Source organism: Engraulis encrasicolus, chromosome 18, assembly GCF_034702125.1.
Source record: "Engraulis encrasicolus isolate BLACKSEA-1 chromosome 18, IST_EnEncr_1.0, whole genome shotgun sequence".
NCBI lineage: Eukaryota > Metazoa > Chordata > Actinopteri > Clupeiformes > Engraulidae > Engraulis > Engraulis encrasicolus.
Window position 1 is genome coordinate 47,492,692 of NC_085874.1, and position 20,000 is coordinate 47,512,691.

Genomic DNA, 20,000 nt, shown 5'->3' on the forward strand with positions numbered 1-20,000 from the left:
AATCGATTAGTTTTTGGGAGTGATTGGGTCAAAGGTCAAAGGTCCAGGCCAAGGTCACGAAAAGGTCAAAAACGTAAATTGACCCGATTTTTATGAAATTTAGTGGGATGATTGGTCATGACCCAGGGAACAATCAATTACTTTTTGGGAGTGATTGGGTCAAAGGTCAAGGTCACGAAAAGGTCAAAACGTAAATTGAGCCGATTTTTATGACATTTAGTGGGATGATTGGTCATGACCCAAGGAACAACCGATTACTTTTTGGGAGTGATTGGGTCAAAGGTCAAGGTCAAGGTCACAAAAAGGTCAAAAACGTTTTTCTTTGCCAAGCACTATATGCCAGAAGAACGTGTGCATGCTGAATTGAATAAGAGGTCAAGACTGGGCCAAAAATGTAATATTACGATATTCCGGTCCGATTTAAATGAAACTAACACCAAAATTTGGAGAATGTTATGCCCCACATTTTGAAGATGGCCAGAAAAAAATAAGTGGCGTAGGCGAAGGTTTGCGCTCTACCGAGTGCCCATTCTAGTTGTTCATGTATGTGTATGACTGTGACAAATACAGCATTCACACACACCCTGATGAAGGTCGTAGTCACAGTCATACAGTACACACACACCCTGATGAAGGTCGTAGCAGGGCCGATACACGTTGTTGATTTTTTATTGTACTGGCCCACTGAATAAAGATTGTTTTGGACTTTTTAGTGCCTGAACCAAGGATTTATTCCTTCGTTCAGAGGCGATTCTAGGATCAGATGGGGCCCCAAGCAAAATTGCAAAAGAATGAACATTTGAACCAAAATCGCTACTACTGTGGTAAAGTGTGGGCTGTTATTGACTATCTAAGGGCTTGGGGCCCCAAGTGGCTGCCTGCCTTGATTTATTCCTTCGTTTTAGTTGAACATTGCACTCTCGGAGATCGCCAGTTGTTTTTGAGGGATGCTAGCTAACTCTACCTACTCTTCCTCTACAGCAGTGATTTTCAACCTATGGGCCAGGGCCCACTGGTGGGCCCTGAAGGTATTCCAAGTGGGCCTTGAAATCATTTTCTACAAATTATAATCATATTTTGGTGTGTGTTGCTATTGATTTATTTGAGTTTTTTTCTTTATTGGGTCAGAAGTGGGCCCTGAACATTTGCGTCAATTTCGAGTGGGCCCCACGTTGGAAAAGGTTGGGAACCCCTGCTCTACAGCTTCCGGTATCTTGAATGCTATCTAGAGGGAAGACGTGCTACTTGCCAAAATGCATCACAGGCAGGGTTGCCAGATGTGACTGACAAGTTCCAGCCCAAATTGTACTCAACCAGTCTGGAGGCACTAAATCCCACCCAATTTGAACTGAATTCTATTGATCACTTTGGGCAAAAATGTGCAGAAAAAACTGCTCAAATGCCCTTTTTGCCCATTGTGACCCACAGACGGCCTTCCTAAGCAGCCCAATTGGGCAGGAAACAGCCCAGTCTGGCAACATTGATCACAGGCCCCGAATAGCACAACAGGGGCCCCCTTACCACAGCACGGCCCCAAAATCTCTAATCTATAACAGCGGCAACGTACAGCTTTCAACTGAAGTCTCTGGGGCCCCCAACAGACTTCTGTCTCAAACTAGCTCTTCAGTTTGTTGCACACAATAGCACACAACATGTTGCATGAGTTGATTTTTAAAAAGGTGCTTTATTGTAGTGGGAAAGTAAAGAAAGTGTAGTTAATACAAAAGTATATACGTATGTACCAAAAGCTAAGTTATATTTGTGCAGTGCAAGAACATGAACAAAACTCAAGAACATAAACAAAACACAAAGCAATACAACAAATACACTGAAAAGACATTGAAAAGAGTTCATAAAACATTATTCTTACTATCACAAGCTATTAACAATGAAATACGTCGTGCATTATTTTCACTCATTATTTACATAGCTTCAGGACTGGAATATGTTGAAGAAACTTATATTAGCATATTTATTTTAAATAGCTTTGATGTGTTTATATGTGTTTGTTTGTTTTTAACACCTGCACTCTGTACTCTAAATAGTACTACTTAAGAAAATTCAACCGCACAAGTTGCGCACACACATACCTAGACATTTGTACACACCTCAAGGCTGAGAAATAGTGTCCTTGATGGGTAACCATACTAGAACAGCTAGTACTCCTATGATTTTTACAGTTCGAAATTATCCTCCTTAATAAAAGGGGGCACATTTACAATATGCCTACTCTTGGTCTCAAACCCAGGGGTGCATTTCTCGAAAGCGTAGTTGCTAACTTCGGTAGCTACTTTGTTGGTTGCAATGCAATTTCCCATTGGTAACTACCCAAGTTGCTAACTGCTAACAACTACACTTTGGAGAAACGCACCTCCGTACAGGTCTCTGTACTGGTTAGACGTAAGACTCCTTGGAGTAGGAGAGTTCCTCGAACAGCGGTTAGACATAAGACTCCTTGGAGTAGGAGAGCTCCTCAAACAGAGGTTGGCTGCACCTTCTGGCCACAGTGTCCTTGGTCCTGGAAACGGACTCTGACATGGCTCTGGCCCGGAATGGCACGGGCGCCGCCGCTAGGGCCTCGGGGCTCGCAAATGACAACGCAGACGGGAAAATGTCCGACAAACGTGCCGCCGGGTCCCGTCCGGAGAGGGAGTATGAGGACGGGTTGAGCAGGAAGCCCTCGTTCATGGAGACGGGTCGCGACCTGTGCTCGCGGGCGGCGTGCACCGTCATGGCGCCGGCGTTGCTGCGGCGGTACTGCGGCGGAGCGGGCTGGGCGGAGCTGAGCAGTGCCTGTTCGTACGAGGGCGGCTTGCCCGGCTGCCGGCTGTCCACGTGCTGGAACACCTCAATGGCCGACAGGGGGCGCTGCCGGTGCACGGGATGCCGGATCAAGTCGCCGCCGGAGACAGCGGTCGCCTCAGCGGCGGTCATGGCTGTGGTCGTCTCGGTGACCTCTCTCTGGGAGTCCTCCTGCAGGGTTCCGAAGGCATCTTTCTGGGCCGCCGCTTCAGGTCGCTTCCCACTGGCGCGGTTGAAGAGGCCGCCGAGGCCCTTGGGCCCGCGCATGGACTGGCTGCGGCGCTTCACCACCTCTCCTCCTGCGCCTCCTGCTCCTCCCTCTGCCCTCAGCTGCGCCTCAGACAGGGACGGGGGCTGCTTTGACAGCGCGGACACCGACTGGGACCTGGAGGTGGATGTAAAGGAGGAGGAGCAGGAGGAGGAGGAGGAGGAGGAGGAAGTGCAGCCGGCGGTGGCAGAAGAAGGGGCACCCCCTTTAGGCTTGGCGGAGGTGGACGTGGGCCTCCTGGTGGAGGTGGGGGAGCCCAGCGGGGAGCTGGTGAACACGGAGCCCTCGGAGACGTTGGAGGCGCCACTCTCTAGGGAGCAGGAGGAGGAGTAGTCTCTGGAGGCGGTGGAGGTGCGGCGGTCGCAGTCACGGTCACGGTCACGGTCGCGGTCGCGGTCACGGTCGGCCCTGGAGGAGGAGGAGGAGGAGGAGGAGGGCCCTGCTGCTGCGGAGGAGGAGGCGCCACGCAGGGGGGGGTCCATGACAAGGCTTCCCCCCAGCCTCCTCGTCTCCTCCTGGGCCAGCCTCCGCTCGCGCTGCCTGAGCAGCAGGAAGGAGTCGTCCGACGTCTGCTTCTTCTCCAGGAAGTGATGTGAGAGGTGGGCGTGGCTGTGGGCGTGGGCGTGGGCGGAGCAGTCGTCGTGGCTGCGGGCCAGGCCCTGAGCCGGGGAGTGCGTTCTCGTCGCGGGGAAGATGGCGGGCTCGGAGCAGCGGCGGTCGAGCGGGTTGGTGAACGCGGTGAAGATGGCGTCGGAGGAGCACGAGGTTACCATGGTGGGATCCTTCCTGCGCGCTGTTGCTGTGACGTTGCCATGGCGGCTGTCACATTCTGATGCCAGCCCAGCGTCTCCACTGTCGTAGGCCGAGTCATGTTGGTGGGACGACATGGAGTCTGGAGAGGCAGAGGCAAACAATGAATATATGGATCAAATTCAACAGACATTAGACAAATATTTGCTTGTGACGTCACTACCTTACGTTTACATTAATAATTGAGAATTAAATAGTTCCGTCGAGTTTACTCTGATCTTTCCTTTAATTCCGAATTAAGAGGTGTTTACATGACGTTTTCAAAGCAGAATTAAGCTTTACTATTCAGAATGAAATGTCTCATGTAAACAAAGGCAATGTGTAAGATTTATTTTGACAGTACAGTATGTAAGACACACACATATGTGAAATGTTATTTTGTAATTTGCATGTGTTTGCTATACTGTATTGTGGGTTGTTCGACTATAAGGGCATACTGTACAAGGTGACTGGTAAGCAGGGCTTGACACTGGCACCTGCCAACCGGCCAAATGCTGGTAAAACTTGGCTGTGGCTGGTAACAATTTCACTGTCACTAGCCAATTTCGCAGATAGCTTATTCTATTAGAATAGCCTATATTCTACACTTCACCCCTTGTGTATCGATTGTTTGTTCAAGAAAAAGCTCAGTTACTCATTTTCTATTTGTTTGATTTATTTCCATGTAGAAAGCTATGCACTCATCATCTTGCTTTAGCACCTCATCTTCTGAGATTAGATGTACAGCGTTATGATAAAGAAAAACAAATATTTCAAATTTGTGGCTAGTCGAATAGCTGGATGGCTAGTGACTCTGGAAAAACACTAGCCACAGTGGCCAGTGAGTGAAAAAGTAAATTTCAAGCCCTGCTGTTAAGATACACATGAGGAGGGCAGGAAGTTGTGTAGGAAGTCTGAAGTGAAGTCTGAAACGAGTCTCGAGTGTCCTAAATACAGCAAGGTTTTACTTTGTGAAAATAATACTTTTAAGTAGAGTTACTTTCCAGTAGATAGTAAATATCCTAATATAATTGTGCAGAGTAAATTGCCCTTGTGGTTTTTTTTTTGCACTTGTGTTTGTGTTTTTTTCATATATATTTTACTGTCTTGTTTTTTTTCTCATTTTATTTGAAAGGTTGTCTACCTGAGGTGTCAGCCAGTTCGTCCTCTTCTGGGTCACCAAACAGGGTCAGCAGCTCTTCACCAAACACACGAGTGCACCGCTCAATCAGGAACTGCGTCAGTCCCGTCACCTGCAGACAGAGACAGAGAGAGAGAGAGAGAGAGAGAGAGAGAGAGAGAGAGAGAGAGAGAGAGAGAGAGAGAGAGAGAGATTGAGATGATACTTTGACCTACTAAGCACCAATTCTACGAACAGCAGATCAGAAGGGAAAAAAATCACACCTTCTAAAACATGGCCATCTCTCTCTCTCTCTCTCTCTCTCTCTCTCTCTCTCTCTCTCTCTCTCTCTCTCTCTCTCTCTCTCTCTCCAAGGGGGGCAGGTAAAAGAGCAAACAGCTTGTCTGAAACTGTATCAGAGCTGTGGTTTTCACTGTGACTGTCAACCAGCAGAATACTCAGAAAAGCAACTTTGTGCATCACACATGGTTTTTGATGTCGCAAGTCTGAGAGGAGAAAAAAAAGGGCAGCGCAAAGGTCTCAGGCCTCAGGCATGGAGGTGATTGAAATTCGTCTCGAACCAGTAGGCTGCATTATATAGCGCTTTATATAGCTCTTTTCTTGGTACCCAAAGCCGCTCAATGTCTCGTGGGGAGTTGTTACCTTCTGTGTCAGACAGATAACCTTGAGCTTGCATTGTTTTTGATGTTGTAAAATCAATGAGGAGGAAAGTAGATGAGATGAGCAAGAGGAGAGGAGTGGAGTACAAATGAGAGGAAGGTAGTGGAGAAAGGAGAAGGGCAGAGGAGATGAGAAGAGAATGGCAGAGAGGAGAGGAGAGGAGAGGAGAGGAGAGGAGAGGAGAGGAGAGGAGAGGAGAGGAGAGGAGAGGAGAGGAGAGGAGAGGAGAGGAGAGGAGATGAGAGGAGATGAGAAGAGAATAGAGGAGAGGAGAGGAGAGAAGAGTGAGGCACAGGAGAAGAGAGGAGAGGAGAGGAGAGAGGAGAGGAGAGGAGAGGAGAGGAGAGGAGAGGAGAGGAGAGGAGAGGAGAATAGAACAAAATGGCTGTGTGGAGAGGAGAGGAGAGGAGAGGAGAGGAGAGGAGAGGAGAGGAGAGGAGAGGAGAAGAGGAGAGGAGAGGAGAGAGGGGAGGAGAGGAGAGGAGGGGAGGAGAGGGGGAGGAGAGGAGAGGAGAGGAGAGGAGAGGAGAGGAGAGGAGAGGAGAGGAGAGGAGAATAGAACAAAATGGCTTAGTGGAGTGGAGAGGAGAGGAGAGGAGAGGAGAGGAGAGGAGAGGAGAGGAGAGGAGAGGAGAGGAGAGGAGAGGAGAGGAGAGGAGAGGAGAATAGAACAAAATGGCTTAGTGGAGAGGAGAGGAGAGGAGAGGAGAGGAGAGGAGAGGGGAGGGGAAGAGAGGAGAGGAGAGGAGAGGAGAGGAGAGGAGAGGAGAGGAGAATAGAACAAAATGGCTTAGTGGAGAGGAGAGGAGAGGAGAGGAGAGGAGAGGAGAGGAGAGGAGAGGAGAGGAGAGGAGAGGAGAGGAGAAGAGAATGGCAGAGAGGAGAGGAGAGGAGAGGAGGAGAGGAGAGGAGAGGAGAGGAGAGGAGAGGAGAGGAGAGGAGAGGAGAAGAGAATGGCAGAGAGGAGAAGAGAATAGAACAAAATGGCTTAGTGGAGAGGAGAGGAGAGGAGAGGAGAGGAGAGGAGAGGAGAGGAGAGGAGAGGAGAGGAGAGGAGAGGAGAGGAGAGGAGAGGAGAGGAGAGGAGAGGAGGAGAATGGCGGAGGGCAGGACAGAGGAGATTGAAGGAGAGGAGAGGACTTGAGTGGTTAAATCCTGTAGTAATGTGATGTTGCACTGTTTTAATTCAGGCATTTAGATAGGCCCACCAGGGGTCCTCGGGGTCAAGTATAAATAGATAGCAGGTATGCTGCCAGTGTACATGAGTGATGCAGCAAGTGTTCAATAAAGTGGAACCTGCGAAGTTGACTAAGAGTCACTTTATTACAAATCCTACTTCAAAACTCTTCAGTTCCTCAGCCTTCAGCATGACAGGTGAAGAATGGATGGAGTGGTGAGGAGTGAGTGTGGACAGAGATAGGGGCAGAAAGAAAGGAGGGGAGGTGAAGGGAGGATGCAAGAAGAATAGCAAGGGAGGAGAGCAGAGAACGAGTGGTTAAACTCTTCCTGACTAAGCCTCTTCGGCTCCTCCAACTGCAGCAGAGTAGGAGAAGACAGAGAGAGAGGTTAAAAATAGAGTGGAAAGAGAGAAACGGAGGTGGGGGGGAGGAGGAGGCGAGAAGAAAAGAGGACTTGAGTGGTTGACAGCTGTTTGACAGTCTCCAGATCTTTGCTATTCTGCAGGACAGATGAGGACAAGGGGGGGGAGGGAGGTGAGAAAATTGTGTGAACCGCGAGATGGGATGTGAGATGGAGGAGAGGAGTTGAGTGGTTAACACCTCTGTGACCCTCTTCAGTTCTTCGGTCTTCAGCCAGTGTTGCCAGATGTGTCTGACAAAATCCCGCCCAAAAGGTTCTCAAAAATCGCCAAAATGCGCTAAATTCCGCCCAAATTCAACAAATTACATTGACTTCTATGGGCCCAAAATGGCTTAAAAAACCGCCAAATGGCCAATTTTTCCCGTTGTTGCCCGCCGACGCTCATCCCAAGTAGCCCAATTGGGCGGGCACCCGCCCAATCTGGCAACACTGTCTTCAGCTATAGGCTTGCAGAAAAGGTGAGAAAGGAGAGTGGACCGCGGTGCGAGAAGGGCGGGGAGTGAAGCGGAGTGAAGGAAGCAGGAGGGCTGCAGAGAAGAGTGTCTTAATGCAAGTGTGTGTGTGTGTGTGTGTGTGTGTGTGTGTGTGTGTGTGTGTGTGTGTGTGTGTGTGTGTGTGTGTGTGTGTGTGTGTGTGTGTGTGTGTGTGTGTGTTTAATATTCTTTACACATGTATGCTTAATGTTCTTAATTGACCGTAATGTTTATTGTTTGTTTATTTTATCTGTAAGCTTTGGCAACACTGTTATCAAATAGTCATGCCAATAAAGCATATTTGAATTTGAATTTGAATTTGAATTTGAGTCACCTGGCACTCCTATTGGCACTCAGCATCAACACACGTCATTGGACGCAAAAAAAAAATGAATTGTGAGGGCTGTTGCCGCCCTCTGTCAGAATTTCCGAATTTTACACCTTTGACGGTTGCGGCCTGTCCGTCAGCAAATCAGACCATGGATATGAATGTAACGCATACAGTACAACACATGAAAAGGCAGTTCCCATTCTGTCAGACACGTCTACCGTCAACCGCCAACCGGTCTGTGCAACTCTGAATGAAGAGTTACAGACACGAATGGCTACCTTCTGCGTCACCCTCTTCTGGGGTGCATTTCTCGAAACCAAAGTTGCTTACTACATTAGCTACTTTGTTGTTTTCAATGCATTTTCCCATTGGCAACTACCGAAGTTGCTAACGAAGTTGCTTTTGACAAATGCACCCCTGGGTTTTGGTCTTCAGAAGTGCAGTTGAAGATGGCGGAGAGAGGTGAGAAAAAGAGAGTGGATGGCGAGAAGGGATGGGAAAAAGATGGGAACAAAGGAATCAGGTGTGCAGTAGAGAAGGAAGAGCAGAGGACATAAGTGGTTATCTCCTAACTGAGAAGGAGGATAGCAGCAGAGAGGAGAGTAAGAGCAGTGAGCAGGGCTGATAGCTGATAGCTTTTGCAGGGCCCAAGATAAAAAGCCATCTAGGTATGTAATGATGGGATTCACAAAAACTAGGGTGCTTTGTCCGGACGTGCCTACGTCACTAGTGATGCGCGTCCTCGTTGCCGAACGGCAGTGGGCACTGCACTGGTACTCACCAGTTTCAAACAAGCGATTTAGGGTTAGGTTTAAGGTTAGGGTTAAGGTTAGGTTTAGGGTTAAGGTTAGGGTTAGGTTTAGGTTTAGAGTTAAGGTTAGGTTTAGGGTTAAGATTAGGGACGGTATGGACGGTTGTCATGGCGACGATTCAAACGTCGTCGGCAACAAGGACGCGCATAGCTATTGTGACGTAGGCACGTAATGCCGCCTCCGGACGAAACAACCTAGAATTTGTTTGTCCCGTGTAATAATGACGACCCAATTCTGCCCCACTCCCTTCTCCCTGGGCCCGGGACAACTGAGCCCCTTTTGCCCAGCCGGTGTTCTTGGTGACACTAGTGGTTACCTTCTGCGTGTGGTTTAAAGAAGAAAAAATCCGCACTTACAAACTACGTCTCATTATTTATTTATATTATATGGTGTGACGTCATCGGTCGAATGCTCCATTCATTTCAACGGGGCTCCCCAACGTTCGCACGTGTGTTCTTTTTCGATAACGGACGGGTTGGTCTATAACAGACCGCTGTCAATGGCAACAAGACTTTTCACTGCTAAAGCGACTTTTCAACAAGACTCTAATCAGCTGCTGTGATAGACAACACCTGTTGTCCTGGCTACCTAGCTGTTGCCTAGCGGTGTTCCACAACGGCACTGTTTTGTTTTGCGCAGCAACAATCTTAACATTAAATAGGCCTAAAGAAATGTCCCCGCCATGTGTGAATCATTTAAGTATATCCATATAATAAGCGGGTTAACTTTCGGCGAGTCGGTCGCTTTGTGGAATAGCAGCACTTCAGAGAGAACAAGACCCCTCCGCTCCGCGTCGGGGTCTAAAGATTCTCTCTGTCGTGCTGCTATTCCACGGTAGCGACCTTCTCGCCGAACGTTAACCCTTACATATTACCACCATATCCACAAGCAGACGCGTTTCGGCTCTTAAGCCATCATCAGAGCGTGGTACTCAGAACAAAGAAAGAGGTGCATCTTATCAAAGGGGAGGTGCAGAGGTCACAGGTTGCAGGTGGATCACATGATAGTGGGTGGCACCCAAGGGTGCAAAAAACACATGCACACTACGTACCTTCTGCGTGACTCTCTTCAGCTCGTCGGTCTGCAGCGGGCCGCCGTGCGCGTGCGTGGGGCTGTCCATGCGATGGAAGAGAGAGGGCCCGAGGCACACGGCCAGGTTGCAGGCGTCCATCTTGTTCTGCTGGGCGTTCTGGCTGATGTGGTGCAGCACACACAGCAGCTGCTGCAGCAACTGCACATGAGGCTGCGGGAGAGTCTCGATCACGCTGAGGACGGTGGAGAGAGAGAGGAAGAGAAAGAAGAAGGAGAAGAGATTAGATTGTGATGGTGCTTTTCTTTTTCTTTTTATTTAACTCATTGTGTCCTGGAGCGACATGTACGCTGCATTCAAGTTCTTGAGATTTGAGCTGTTTTATTAAAAATGTGGGCATATCAGAGCTGAATGAACACTATACTAGTGCAAAATGAAGGTTCTAGATTTTAAATGTAACCTATTTCATGTCTTTATGTGCTTTGGAGGTTGAGATATTTACTTTCCCAAAAAGGGCTTAGGACAAAATGGGTTAATCTTTGTTTAACCAGGAAAGTCCCACTGAGTTAGAGTAACTCTCTGCCAGGGAGTCCTGACCAAGACTCCCTAGTTACTGTAACTCAGTGGGACTTTCCTGATCATCATTGCTCTGATTTTTACTTGTGATCGTCGAAAAATTATGAATGGATTTGATGAAACTTTGTGGAGTTGTCTGAAATGATAAAAGGAACAAGTGATTACATTTTGGTGGAGATCTGTATCACGATGCGGATCCAGGAATTTTTTAAAAGATTCATCACCATTGCAGGAAAGGGGATTTTGAAAATTCCAGTTTCGAACTCCACAGAAACAAGGCAGAAATACTTTTAGGGTGTAACATAGTCAAATGTTCTATCAAACAGCTTCCTTGGCGGAGGTCTGCACTCTCTGAGTGTATTTGTAGTTGCTATTGTTCTTAGTTGTCTGGCCTATAAAGTTGTGGGTGCTAATGTTTCATTCATTTGTTTTCATTTTCAGTTGTCACACTGAAAAAGAAGTAAGAGAGAAGAAGAAGGGGAAGAGAACTAGTATTACGTTAATCCCTCATTATCTTTTCATACGGGATTGTATTGACCACACTAAACCAGTTGATAGAAGTGGTGAAAAAGAGGAATACTTAATTTTTATATGCTTTTCTCTCTGATATTTGTTGTGTTTTGTTTTTCTTCTCCTTTCGTTATTTCCTTAATGTTGCACTGCAGCACAAGAAATAAAAGCAGCGATGGCTGGTCTCCACTTTCTGTTGTTCCTCTATTTCCTTTTTTTAAAACTGCCTGCAGTGTAACTGCACCATGTTATGTTTCCCCATTTGTAGCGAAGGGGAGTAGAGTTGCCCAGCTGGGACTCAAACCCAGACCCTCTGGGGTAGTAAACTGGGGCTCTGACCGTTACACCAAAGAGCAAGGCTCGTTGGTGTGACAGTCAGAACACACCCACAACCCTAGTGATGGTCACTCCATCACACCATTTCTTTCCCCTATATGCTGACAAAAATGAGGAAAAGGTCCTTTTCTCATTTCTCAGTTTTACAATATTTTGGTCAGCACTCTCAAAAGAAGAAAAACGGCCTGCTCCTCCAACCTTTATGAACTTTCCCCTATATGCTCCCATCCTCAATCCTATGGAATAAAAGCAAACCTTGAAATAGATTTTTCATAACTTTTTTGAACAGTGGCAGAAAGTACCATATTATGTTCAGTAAAGTACAAAGCTATTGTCACATCTCCCTCTCTCTCTCTCTCTCTCTCTCTCTCTCTCTCTGCATTTGATATCAGCTGTGTGTGTGGATATGTAGAATTGGTAATGCATATGTGTATAAGTGTGTGTGTGTGTGTGTGTGTGCGTGCGTGCGTGCGTGCGTGCGTGCGTGCGTGCGTGCGTGCGTGCGTGCGTGCGTGCGTGCGTGCGTGCGTATGTGTGTGTGCGCGCGTTTGTGTGTGTGTTTTCGTCACGTGTTTACCTCTTGATCTCTGTCACCCTCTGGTCCTCATCCTCCTTATCCATTGCAGCCAGCCAGTCGTCATACTTCTCGTCCACCAGCAGACTACCTGGCAGATCCTTCAGGAAGCTCTGTCAGCAAAACAAAACAAAAGCAGAGAACAACAGTCATGAGTCCACATATCAGTGTTGTAAAGTACTGTAAAATCACACTTGAGAAGGAGTATCATACTGTATTTTACAACCTAGTGAGTAACTATTCTAGATTCAAAAAATGGTGCCTGCATAACAAATAGGCTAAATACTTTTGTGCTTTTTGTGGCTATCGTGGTTATTATAAAGAGGTGAAAAGGGATTTTATTGTATCTATTAGCTATTTGGGACATGTTGTAAATGTATTAGAATATAATGCTGTGGGACCATTGGGCTGTGGGAACTATAGACACACTCCCGACAGATGTCCAGCATGCGGTGATGTGAACAGCCACAGTGTCTGCAGACACTCTAAAAAGTACTGTGTCACAAATGACACAAAATGTGTGTGCTCAGGGACAACACATTTGAATGTGTGTGCTCACATATTGTGTCAATTGTTAGATATGTGTAAGAAAGGGGTAATAATAGTGTAAGAACAAGGAATAAAAGATGTAAAAACAATTTTTGTGTAATATTCAAACCACAGTCCTGGTTTGTGGTGAGTTTTTGGCTAAATTGTAAATTTAAAATATATTTACGATAAGAATTATTAATGTACAATTTTTTACACAAAATGTGTCAAACACAGTATTTTAACCCCTTAGCGCAGCACTATGGCTCTCTGTAATGTCATAGCAATGTTGTTATGATGTATTTAAGCATTTTCAGCAAGTGAATAGGGTCGCCGGCGACCCCTGCTGCAGTAAGAGGGTCTACCTGAATAATACACATGTTGTGTCATATTCCACACACTATGTGTTAAAATCACCTTAACACAATAAATGTGTCAAAAATGACACATTCCTTCTTAGAGTGTGATAGAGCCATCAGCCTCTGCGATTTGTAGCCGCATAGTGCACGTCATTCTACCAGCGCACTCACTGCTGTAATAGCCCTTGATAACATAACTACTATAACACATAGCGCTGTTATGACATAGCACGGAGCCTTCAGTAATGCACTACGACTTGCACTACGACGTCATTGTCGTTCTGGTAACAAGAAATTGAAATGATGTGTCTTCACGGGTTAAAGCGCAGTGACCTTTCTAGCACACTGTCATTTTTGTGCTTTATATATCAACCAGGGGAACAGATTGCCGCTTGTTGAGTGGTTAATGGATTTGGACAAAGATAACGGCCTTCTGACCGAAAATGCATGGTTGGTTGGATGATTTGTTGGCTAGCTACCGTAGATGAATGGATAGGTCGCAGGGCTCTAAATTAACTTTTTTTTTTAAATCTCTAGCCAAAATGGCTGGTGGATGTTAATCTTACTAGCCAAACGCACACTCACAAATGGGACAAAGTGGCTAGTAAATTGGCCTTTTCTACCAGCCAAACTGCATTTGCATCCCCACTTTTGGGCTCCCTAAACAAGGCTTTCTCAACTGTTACTGCAGACAAATGAGTGGAGTGCAGCAGCAGTAACATTGTTAAGAAATAATCACCACTTTAAAACGCATTCTGGGGCTGATTTCCTCCTGGCCCCTATTGTGGCCTTTGTGCTGAATAGTCAATGGCCATGACATGATATAAATTTTTGTATATTATATATTCATAGCATTTAAAATGTATCTCTTTTACCAATTTATATTATCTTTACTAATATTATTACATTACACTTACAACTTACTTACAACTATTATTTTCAGGGTATTGGTTACAGTCCTTGGAGCAATGTGGGGTTAGGTGCCTTGCTCAAGGGCACTTCAGCCATGGATGGAGGTGTAGGGAGAGGTCAGGGGGGATTCGAACCGGAAACCCCTAGATTGAAAGGCCAACTCTCTAACCAGTGGTGTAGTCCACGTAGAACGCAGGTATACAGAGTATGCCCACTTCAACATTTCAGGGATTTCAGTATACCCACTTAAAATTGATTGATCCATTATTTAGAATAGCACAAATATATACAGTATACCCACTTCAAAAATGCTCAAGTATACAGTACACCCACCACAAAAAAAGTAGACTACACCACTGTCTCTAACCACTAGGCCACGGGCGACTGCCCTTCTCACCTTCAGCAGTCCGACCAACAGCAGCACGTGCTGGGCCTCCAGGTCCACCTCCTGGCCCTTGTTCAACTCATCCTTGAGGACGTTCAGCTTCCCGGTGTTGCCCGGCTTCCTGAAGACGCCCTCTGTGGTTGGACCGTTCTTCCACAGGAGCCGCAGAATCTCCTGAACACAGAAACAAAAAAGAAATAAAGAAATATATATATAGGGGACCTGGGTTTGAGTCCATCCGACCGGCACGGGTCATTTCCCAGACGCTGTATCCTGTCTCCACTCCACTTTCCAGCAACAGTAAAGGCATGAAAACCCTAAAAAAATTAATAGTTTTACATGAGAAAGAAAGAAAGAAAGAAAGAAAGAAAGAAAGAAAGAAAGAAAGAAAGAAAGAAAGAAAGAAAGAAAGAAAGAAAGAAAGAAAGAAAGAAAGAAAGAAAGAAAAAATGAACAAACAGTAAGGGTGAAAAAGGGGAAGGCGAAGGGTTATATAACTAAGACATTGTGAGACGGCACTTGTTTATCACCACCACAGCTCTGAGACCAAAACTGTAGCAGGGACAGGGGCAGAGCATGACTCCATGGGCCCCTGGGCCAGACAACAAGGAAGGCCCCCATCCATGGGTGTCTGTAGTTCATAAAAAAGATTCAGGGTTTTAGATCAGATGTTAGAAACCCTATATTGTGCGGGGTTTAGGGGTTTGTCTCCCTTAACTTTTTACTGCAGATGGGGGTCGCCGGCGGGCCTATTCACCATTTGCTGAAAATACTCAACTACATCATAACAACATTGCTATGACAGTGCCGAGAGCCTTAAGTAACAGATTAAGACATGGTCATTACAGTTTTGGTGACAGTAAGGTTATAACATGGTTGCTGTGCTACCGGGTTAAGAAAATGTGAGAAGTCACTTGTTGAAAGTGTCATTTTGACGCAATATGAGAATGGAAACGTAGAGGCTTGGGCTTCAGGGCACCCCTGACTCTTGGGGCCCTGGGGCCTGGGCCCAGTAGGCCTGTGCATGTCCTCCATTGTTTTGTGTAGCAACGGTGTATTACGATGGAAGGCAGAGAGAGAAGATAAGAGCTTGTGGTTGTCACTGATCGTGCAGGACATCTGTCAACGCACTGATCACATCTACTATAGCTTGTGGTCTGCAAACCATCAGGGAGGAATCAACCAATGGAGAGCCTGCCAGTGGAGAAATAACCAATGGGCTCAGGCCTCAGCCAGGGACAGAATGTTCTTGTTATTAGTCGGCAAGAACATAATGTGATGTTTTTGTCCTTCCTGACATGTTGAATGAACCTGCATGAACTTTTCAACAGTTCATCCAGTAAATTAAAAAAGCTTGCTGATTATGTGTAGATTACATTTAGCTGACGCGTTTTTTTATCCAAAGCGACTTGCACTTATTTTATTTATTATACTTATTTATTGGTTACATTCCCTGGGGCAGTGTGAAGGTATGGGTGCCATGCTCAAAGGGCACCTCAGCCATTGAGTGTGGTGGGGTGTGGTAAGGGTGGGATTTAAACCTGCAATCTTCTGATCCAAAGTCCAACTCCTTAACCACTAGGCCACGGCTGCCCACAGATATGGATGCACAATTGCATGCCTTAATGAATTCATCTTCCAAATGTCTTTGTGCAATTAAATGCAAAAGGTAAACAAATTGATGTAATGCAAAAACGATCTCCACCAAAGAAGACATCAAAGTATTTTTTTTTTCATTAGCACACTAAATGTCAGCCATTAACACCCTGCTACTGCTTCTCAATGATGTGGTTGGGGAGCTAAAATGGAGAAGTAGGCTGTTCATTCAGACTCAGAAGAGGAAGGAAGAGGAGAGAGAGAACAAAGCAGCAGAACTGGGACTTGATACACTCAGATATGTATGCTCACTCACGCCATAAAACCGAGCCATTCAACTGCACCAAACAACCTTGTGCACTATACATGGGCGTTTTTTTGTTTATAAACACAGTGATGTGAGGAGGGGCTAGACACTGGCAGCCAACCACGTGAGCTAATTTTTTGACCGACAGCGGTTTCCAACAATCAGGGGTTGAGTTGTGTGCGCAGCCAGGGTCGCGCAGCGGAAGTAAAACAAAAATCTAGAACCCATGTATTTGTGTTACAGATTCGGATTGAAGGGACACATGTATGCAACACTTTTAATCAAAAGGGTTTAGCTGTAGGCAACCAAACTTGTTCTTTTGAGACTTCTTCTTTTAAGACTACTTTTAATGCTAATGAATCATAATATGTGTATGTCCCTATGGTTCGATGACTAATTAGAGGGCAAATGCATGATCTCATATGGTCTCCAGGGGGATAACCATGCAAGTCAATACTGTTCTGAATAGGAAAGCAATTGATGCAAGTGTGTGATGTGTGTGTGTGTATGTGTGTGTGTGTGTGTGTGTGTGTGTGTGTGTGTGTGTGTGAGTGGGTGTGTATTCATCGGCAAGTGAACACATCGTGCCCTTGGTCATAGAAGGTGGAAGATGGAGACCTTTGATTGTTCTATTCTACAATCAATGATGGAAACACGTCATTAAATTGACTCATTGGGTGTCCTTGAGAATCCCCATGTGCCTCTTTGTGTGTCTACTGCAGCTATGGTGTGTAGGACAGACGGGGAAGCCAGCAGGGGGGGTGGCAAAGGGGGTCAGTTGTCTCGGGCCCAGGCAGAGAGAGGGGCCCCAGAATTGGGTTCTCATTACACTGTAATGTATAGGGTAGGTGGGGGGGCCCAATTCAGATGACTTTGGCCCATGGGCCCGGGCCGGCCAAAGCTGTCTGGCGGCCCCTGAGGTCAGAGGCAAGCTGTGACGTACGGAATGGAGTTTGGAAGGTACATAATGGGTTAATGGGAAAAGAGGCGCGTGGTCACACAGGGTCACTGTAGTGAATGGAGTCCTACTGGGATGGGTTTACTCATAGCGTGGTGTGTTCATGACGTGTTGGACACAAAGCAAAAGAGTATTAGAGTATTAGGACATGGTACGGTATTAAAAACATACTGTGAGGATGGATCATGGTTATTCATGGTTTTCATGGGGTTTTTTTCAGCATGGTTTGTGACTATGGTTTAACCAGCTAAGTGTAATTTAATGAATAATTATAAACCATGGTAAAACCATGGTTAGTTTCCAGAGTAAAACCATGTTCAAACCATGATTGAACCATAGCATATAAAAAAAACCTGTGCCGAACCTGGATGAAAAAAAACATGAAAACCATGGTTTACCATGGTCGATTTTCGTAAGGGCATCCACACCTAAAATTACGCCGATAAGAGGACGCTGCGTAGCTGTCTGCGGGCAGTCACCCTTTCAGGGGTACACACACTGCGGAGGGTGGAAAATAACTGAGTGGCTGTCTGCATCAATGATGTGTATTATTATTAATATGTACTTTATATAGGTCAGTGGTCTGCATCATTGCGCAGACAAGTTTGTTTCGGCGCGTTAACCAGGCTTTAGGGGTCTTACACACCAGGGCGGTAAAGCGGCGCGGAACGGCCGAGTTTTTTACCGGCGTCGGTGAAAATACATTGAAACATATCCGTCCTTACACACCAACCAGCGGTAGTCGGGCGTCAGCTGCATTTGGAAAATAGAACTCAAACATATTTTTCACGCCGGCGGTGTCTCATTCAAATGAATGGCAAAGTAGCATGCTAGCTTTGGCTGTGGGTTTTTTTTTAACAGGACTGGCCGCGCACGCCGACGCTGTCAGTGTGAAAGGCAGAGAAAAACACACCGGCCGAAACTAAGCAAAAAGACCGCGTTCGTCCCGCGACCGTTCCATTCGGCTTTGGTATGTTTGAGGCAGCCTGATCTCCAAAAATTCTGTGCTCCTGGACACGGATGTTAAGGACACGAAATCTGTGTCCTGGAGCACGGATTTTGCCAAAATTCCGTGCTCCTGGACACGGAATTGTTTTCCGTGCTCCTGGACACGGAATTGTTTTCTGTGATGGACACACGGAAGTGCTTTCTATAGGCTATTACCACAGCACTGTGTAACTCTATCATTAGAAAAATAGATACCAAATGCTAATCCTAAACAAAACATTCTCTAACCTTAACCTGTCATTAAAGACATATTTTTGAGAAATACTGTACCTTTTCCAGTTGGTTGCTAGGCTATCAAATTCATGTAATGAATGAAAGAAATCTAGCTGTGCCCAGACCAAAACAATCCCTAACCTTAACCTGTCAGTAGGAAATGTTTTTTTTAGAAAAAATATTTGAAATAAGAAAAATCCTGAGAAAACACAAGACTGTGGAAACATAGAGCTGTGGGAGTAGCCTATAGAGAGAGCACTTCTCTGTGTCCATCACGGAAAACAATTCCGTGTCCAGGAGCACGGAAAACAATTCCGTGTCCAGGAGCACGGAATTTTGGCAAAATCCGTGCTCCTGGACACGGATTTTGTGCCCTTACCATCCGTGTCCAGGAGCACAGAATTTTTGGAGATCGTGTTGCAGCATTCCTGGTCCGGAAAGTAAAAACTCTGCCACAGTTTCCCTCCAACACAGGTGACTCCAGATAAGTAGCAGGTCTACAGGTGACTCCAAATAAGTAGCAGGTCTACCTATTTTTGCATTATACTTGTGGAAGAAGTGGTGGGGGCACGCTAGACACCCTAATGAAAAGTCATGTTTTTTGGGGTATTAGAAGCAATATTAGGGCTTCCGCACATAGGCTCCGACAAAGTGCTGCGTACTGCTCCGCAAAAGATCGATTCCATTGTTTTCAATAGAACCCCGCACACTGGCGCCTATGTCCGCGGACATTCGCCAATGTCGGATAGCAATTAGAGACAAGTTCTATTTTGTCGGCGCCGCCCATTGACTTTCAATACTATGTTCGTGTGAAATTGGGTTTGGGGGTCCGAATTATGTCGGAAGCAAAAGCGCACCGCAGTGCTGTCGGAGCCAGTGTGGGGCCGGCCTTGGACGTACCGTGATGGGCTTGGGTAGGCTGCCGTCCTCCAGGCAGATCTTGGCGAGGGGCAGGCCGAACAGCTTGCGCCTGGAGCCGGAAGGGCCGGAGTGGGTGGAGCTTCTCCTCAACTTCCTGGTGATCAGCTGACCCAGCTTGCTGGCCTGGCTGCCGCCATGACCTGCTGATATATAAATTATAATAATGAATACACAGCAGATACATACAAATACAAATCATATAGTCTGTGTGTGTGTGTGTGTGTGTGTGTGTGTGTGTGTGTGTGTGTGTGTGTGTGTGTGTGTGTGTGTGTGTGTGTGTGTGTGTGTGTGTGTGTGTTGAGAGTGTGTGTGTGTGTGTGTGTGTGGTTGCCATGACCTGTGTATCTCCATTCCGTAGAATGTTGGGAAATTGTCATTTTTGCATTGGGAATTCCATTGCATTACATTGCAAAATTCATTCTATATAGGTTTAAACAGTCATTTTCCATAATAAAATGCAAAAGTTAAAAATGGTGGATACACCATTTTGCAAATAAACTCTTATTAATGAATATACAGTAGATATACTGTATATACAATTACAAACACAAATCATATCTCTCTGTGTGTGTGTGTGTGTGTGTGTGTGTGTGTGTGTGAGAGAGAGAGAGAGAGAGAGAGAGAGAGAGAGAGAGAGAGAGAGAAAGATATTGAACTTCTGTGGCGTCCAGAGTTCTGTTTTTACACAATTTAGTCAAGGCATCAGACTGGTCTGAAAGAAAAACAAGTCTGTCACAGGTGCCTTACCATGCGCCATGCGCCATGCATCTCTCTCTCTCTCTCTCTCTCTCTCTCTCTCTCTCTCTCTCTCTCTCTCTCTCTCTCTCTCTCGCACGCACGCACACACGCACGCACGCACGCACGCACACACACACACATACAGACACAGACACAGACACAGACACAGACACG

At 46.2% G+C, this 20,000-nt stretch overlaps 1 protein-coding gene across 3 annotated transcripts in view; it reads right to left on the reverse strand.

Annotated features, from left to right (window-relative positions):
• Positions 1-1,684: 1,684 nt before the first annotated feature.
• Positions 1,685-20,000, reverse strand: part of tagapb (T cell activation RhoGTPase activating protein b) — a 90,583-nt gene continuing 72,267 nt past the window's right edge. For 2 of the 3 annotated variants that reach the window (XM_063223729.1, XM_063223732.1), the window contains 6 exons: positions 19,068-19,231; positions 14,098-14,259; positions 11,905-12,014; positions 9,927-10,140; positions 5,004-5,112; positions 1,685-3,962 (listed from right to left, as the gene is read on the reverse strand). In XM_063223729.1, the coding sequence (XP_063079799.1) occupies positions 2,440-3,962; positions 5,004-5,112; positions 9,927-10,140; positions 11,905-12,014; positions 14,098-14,259; positions 19,068-19,231 (2,282 nt within the window). In that variant the 3' untranslated portion in view covers positions 1,685-2,439. The remainder of the gene's footprint in view (positions 3,963-5,003; positions 5,113-9,926; positions 10,141-11,904; positions 12,015-14,097; positions 14,260-19,067; positions 19,232-20,000) is intronic. The other variant, XM_063223731.1, reaches the window with a different exon arrangement.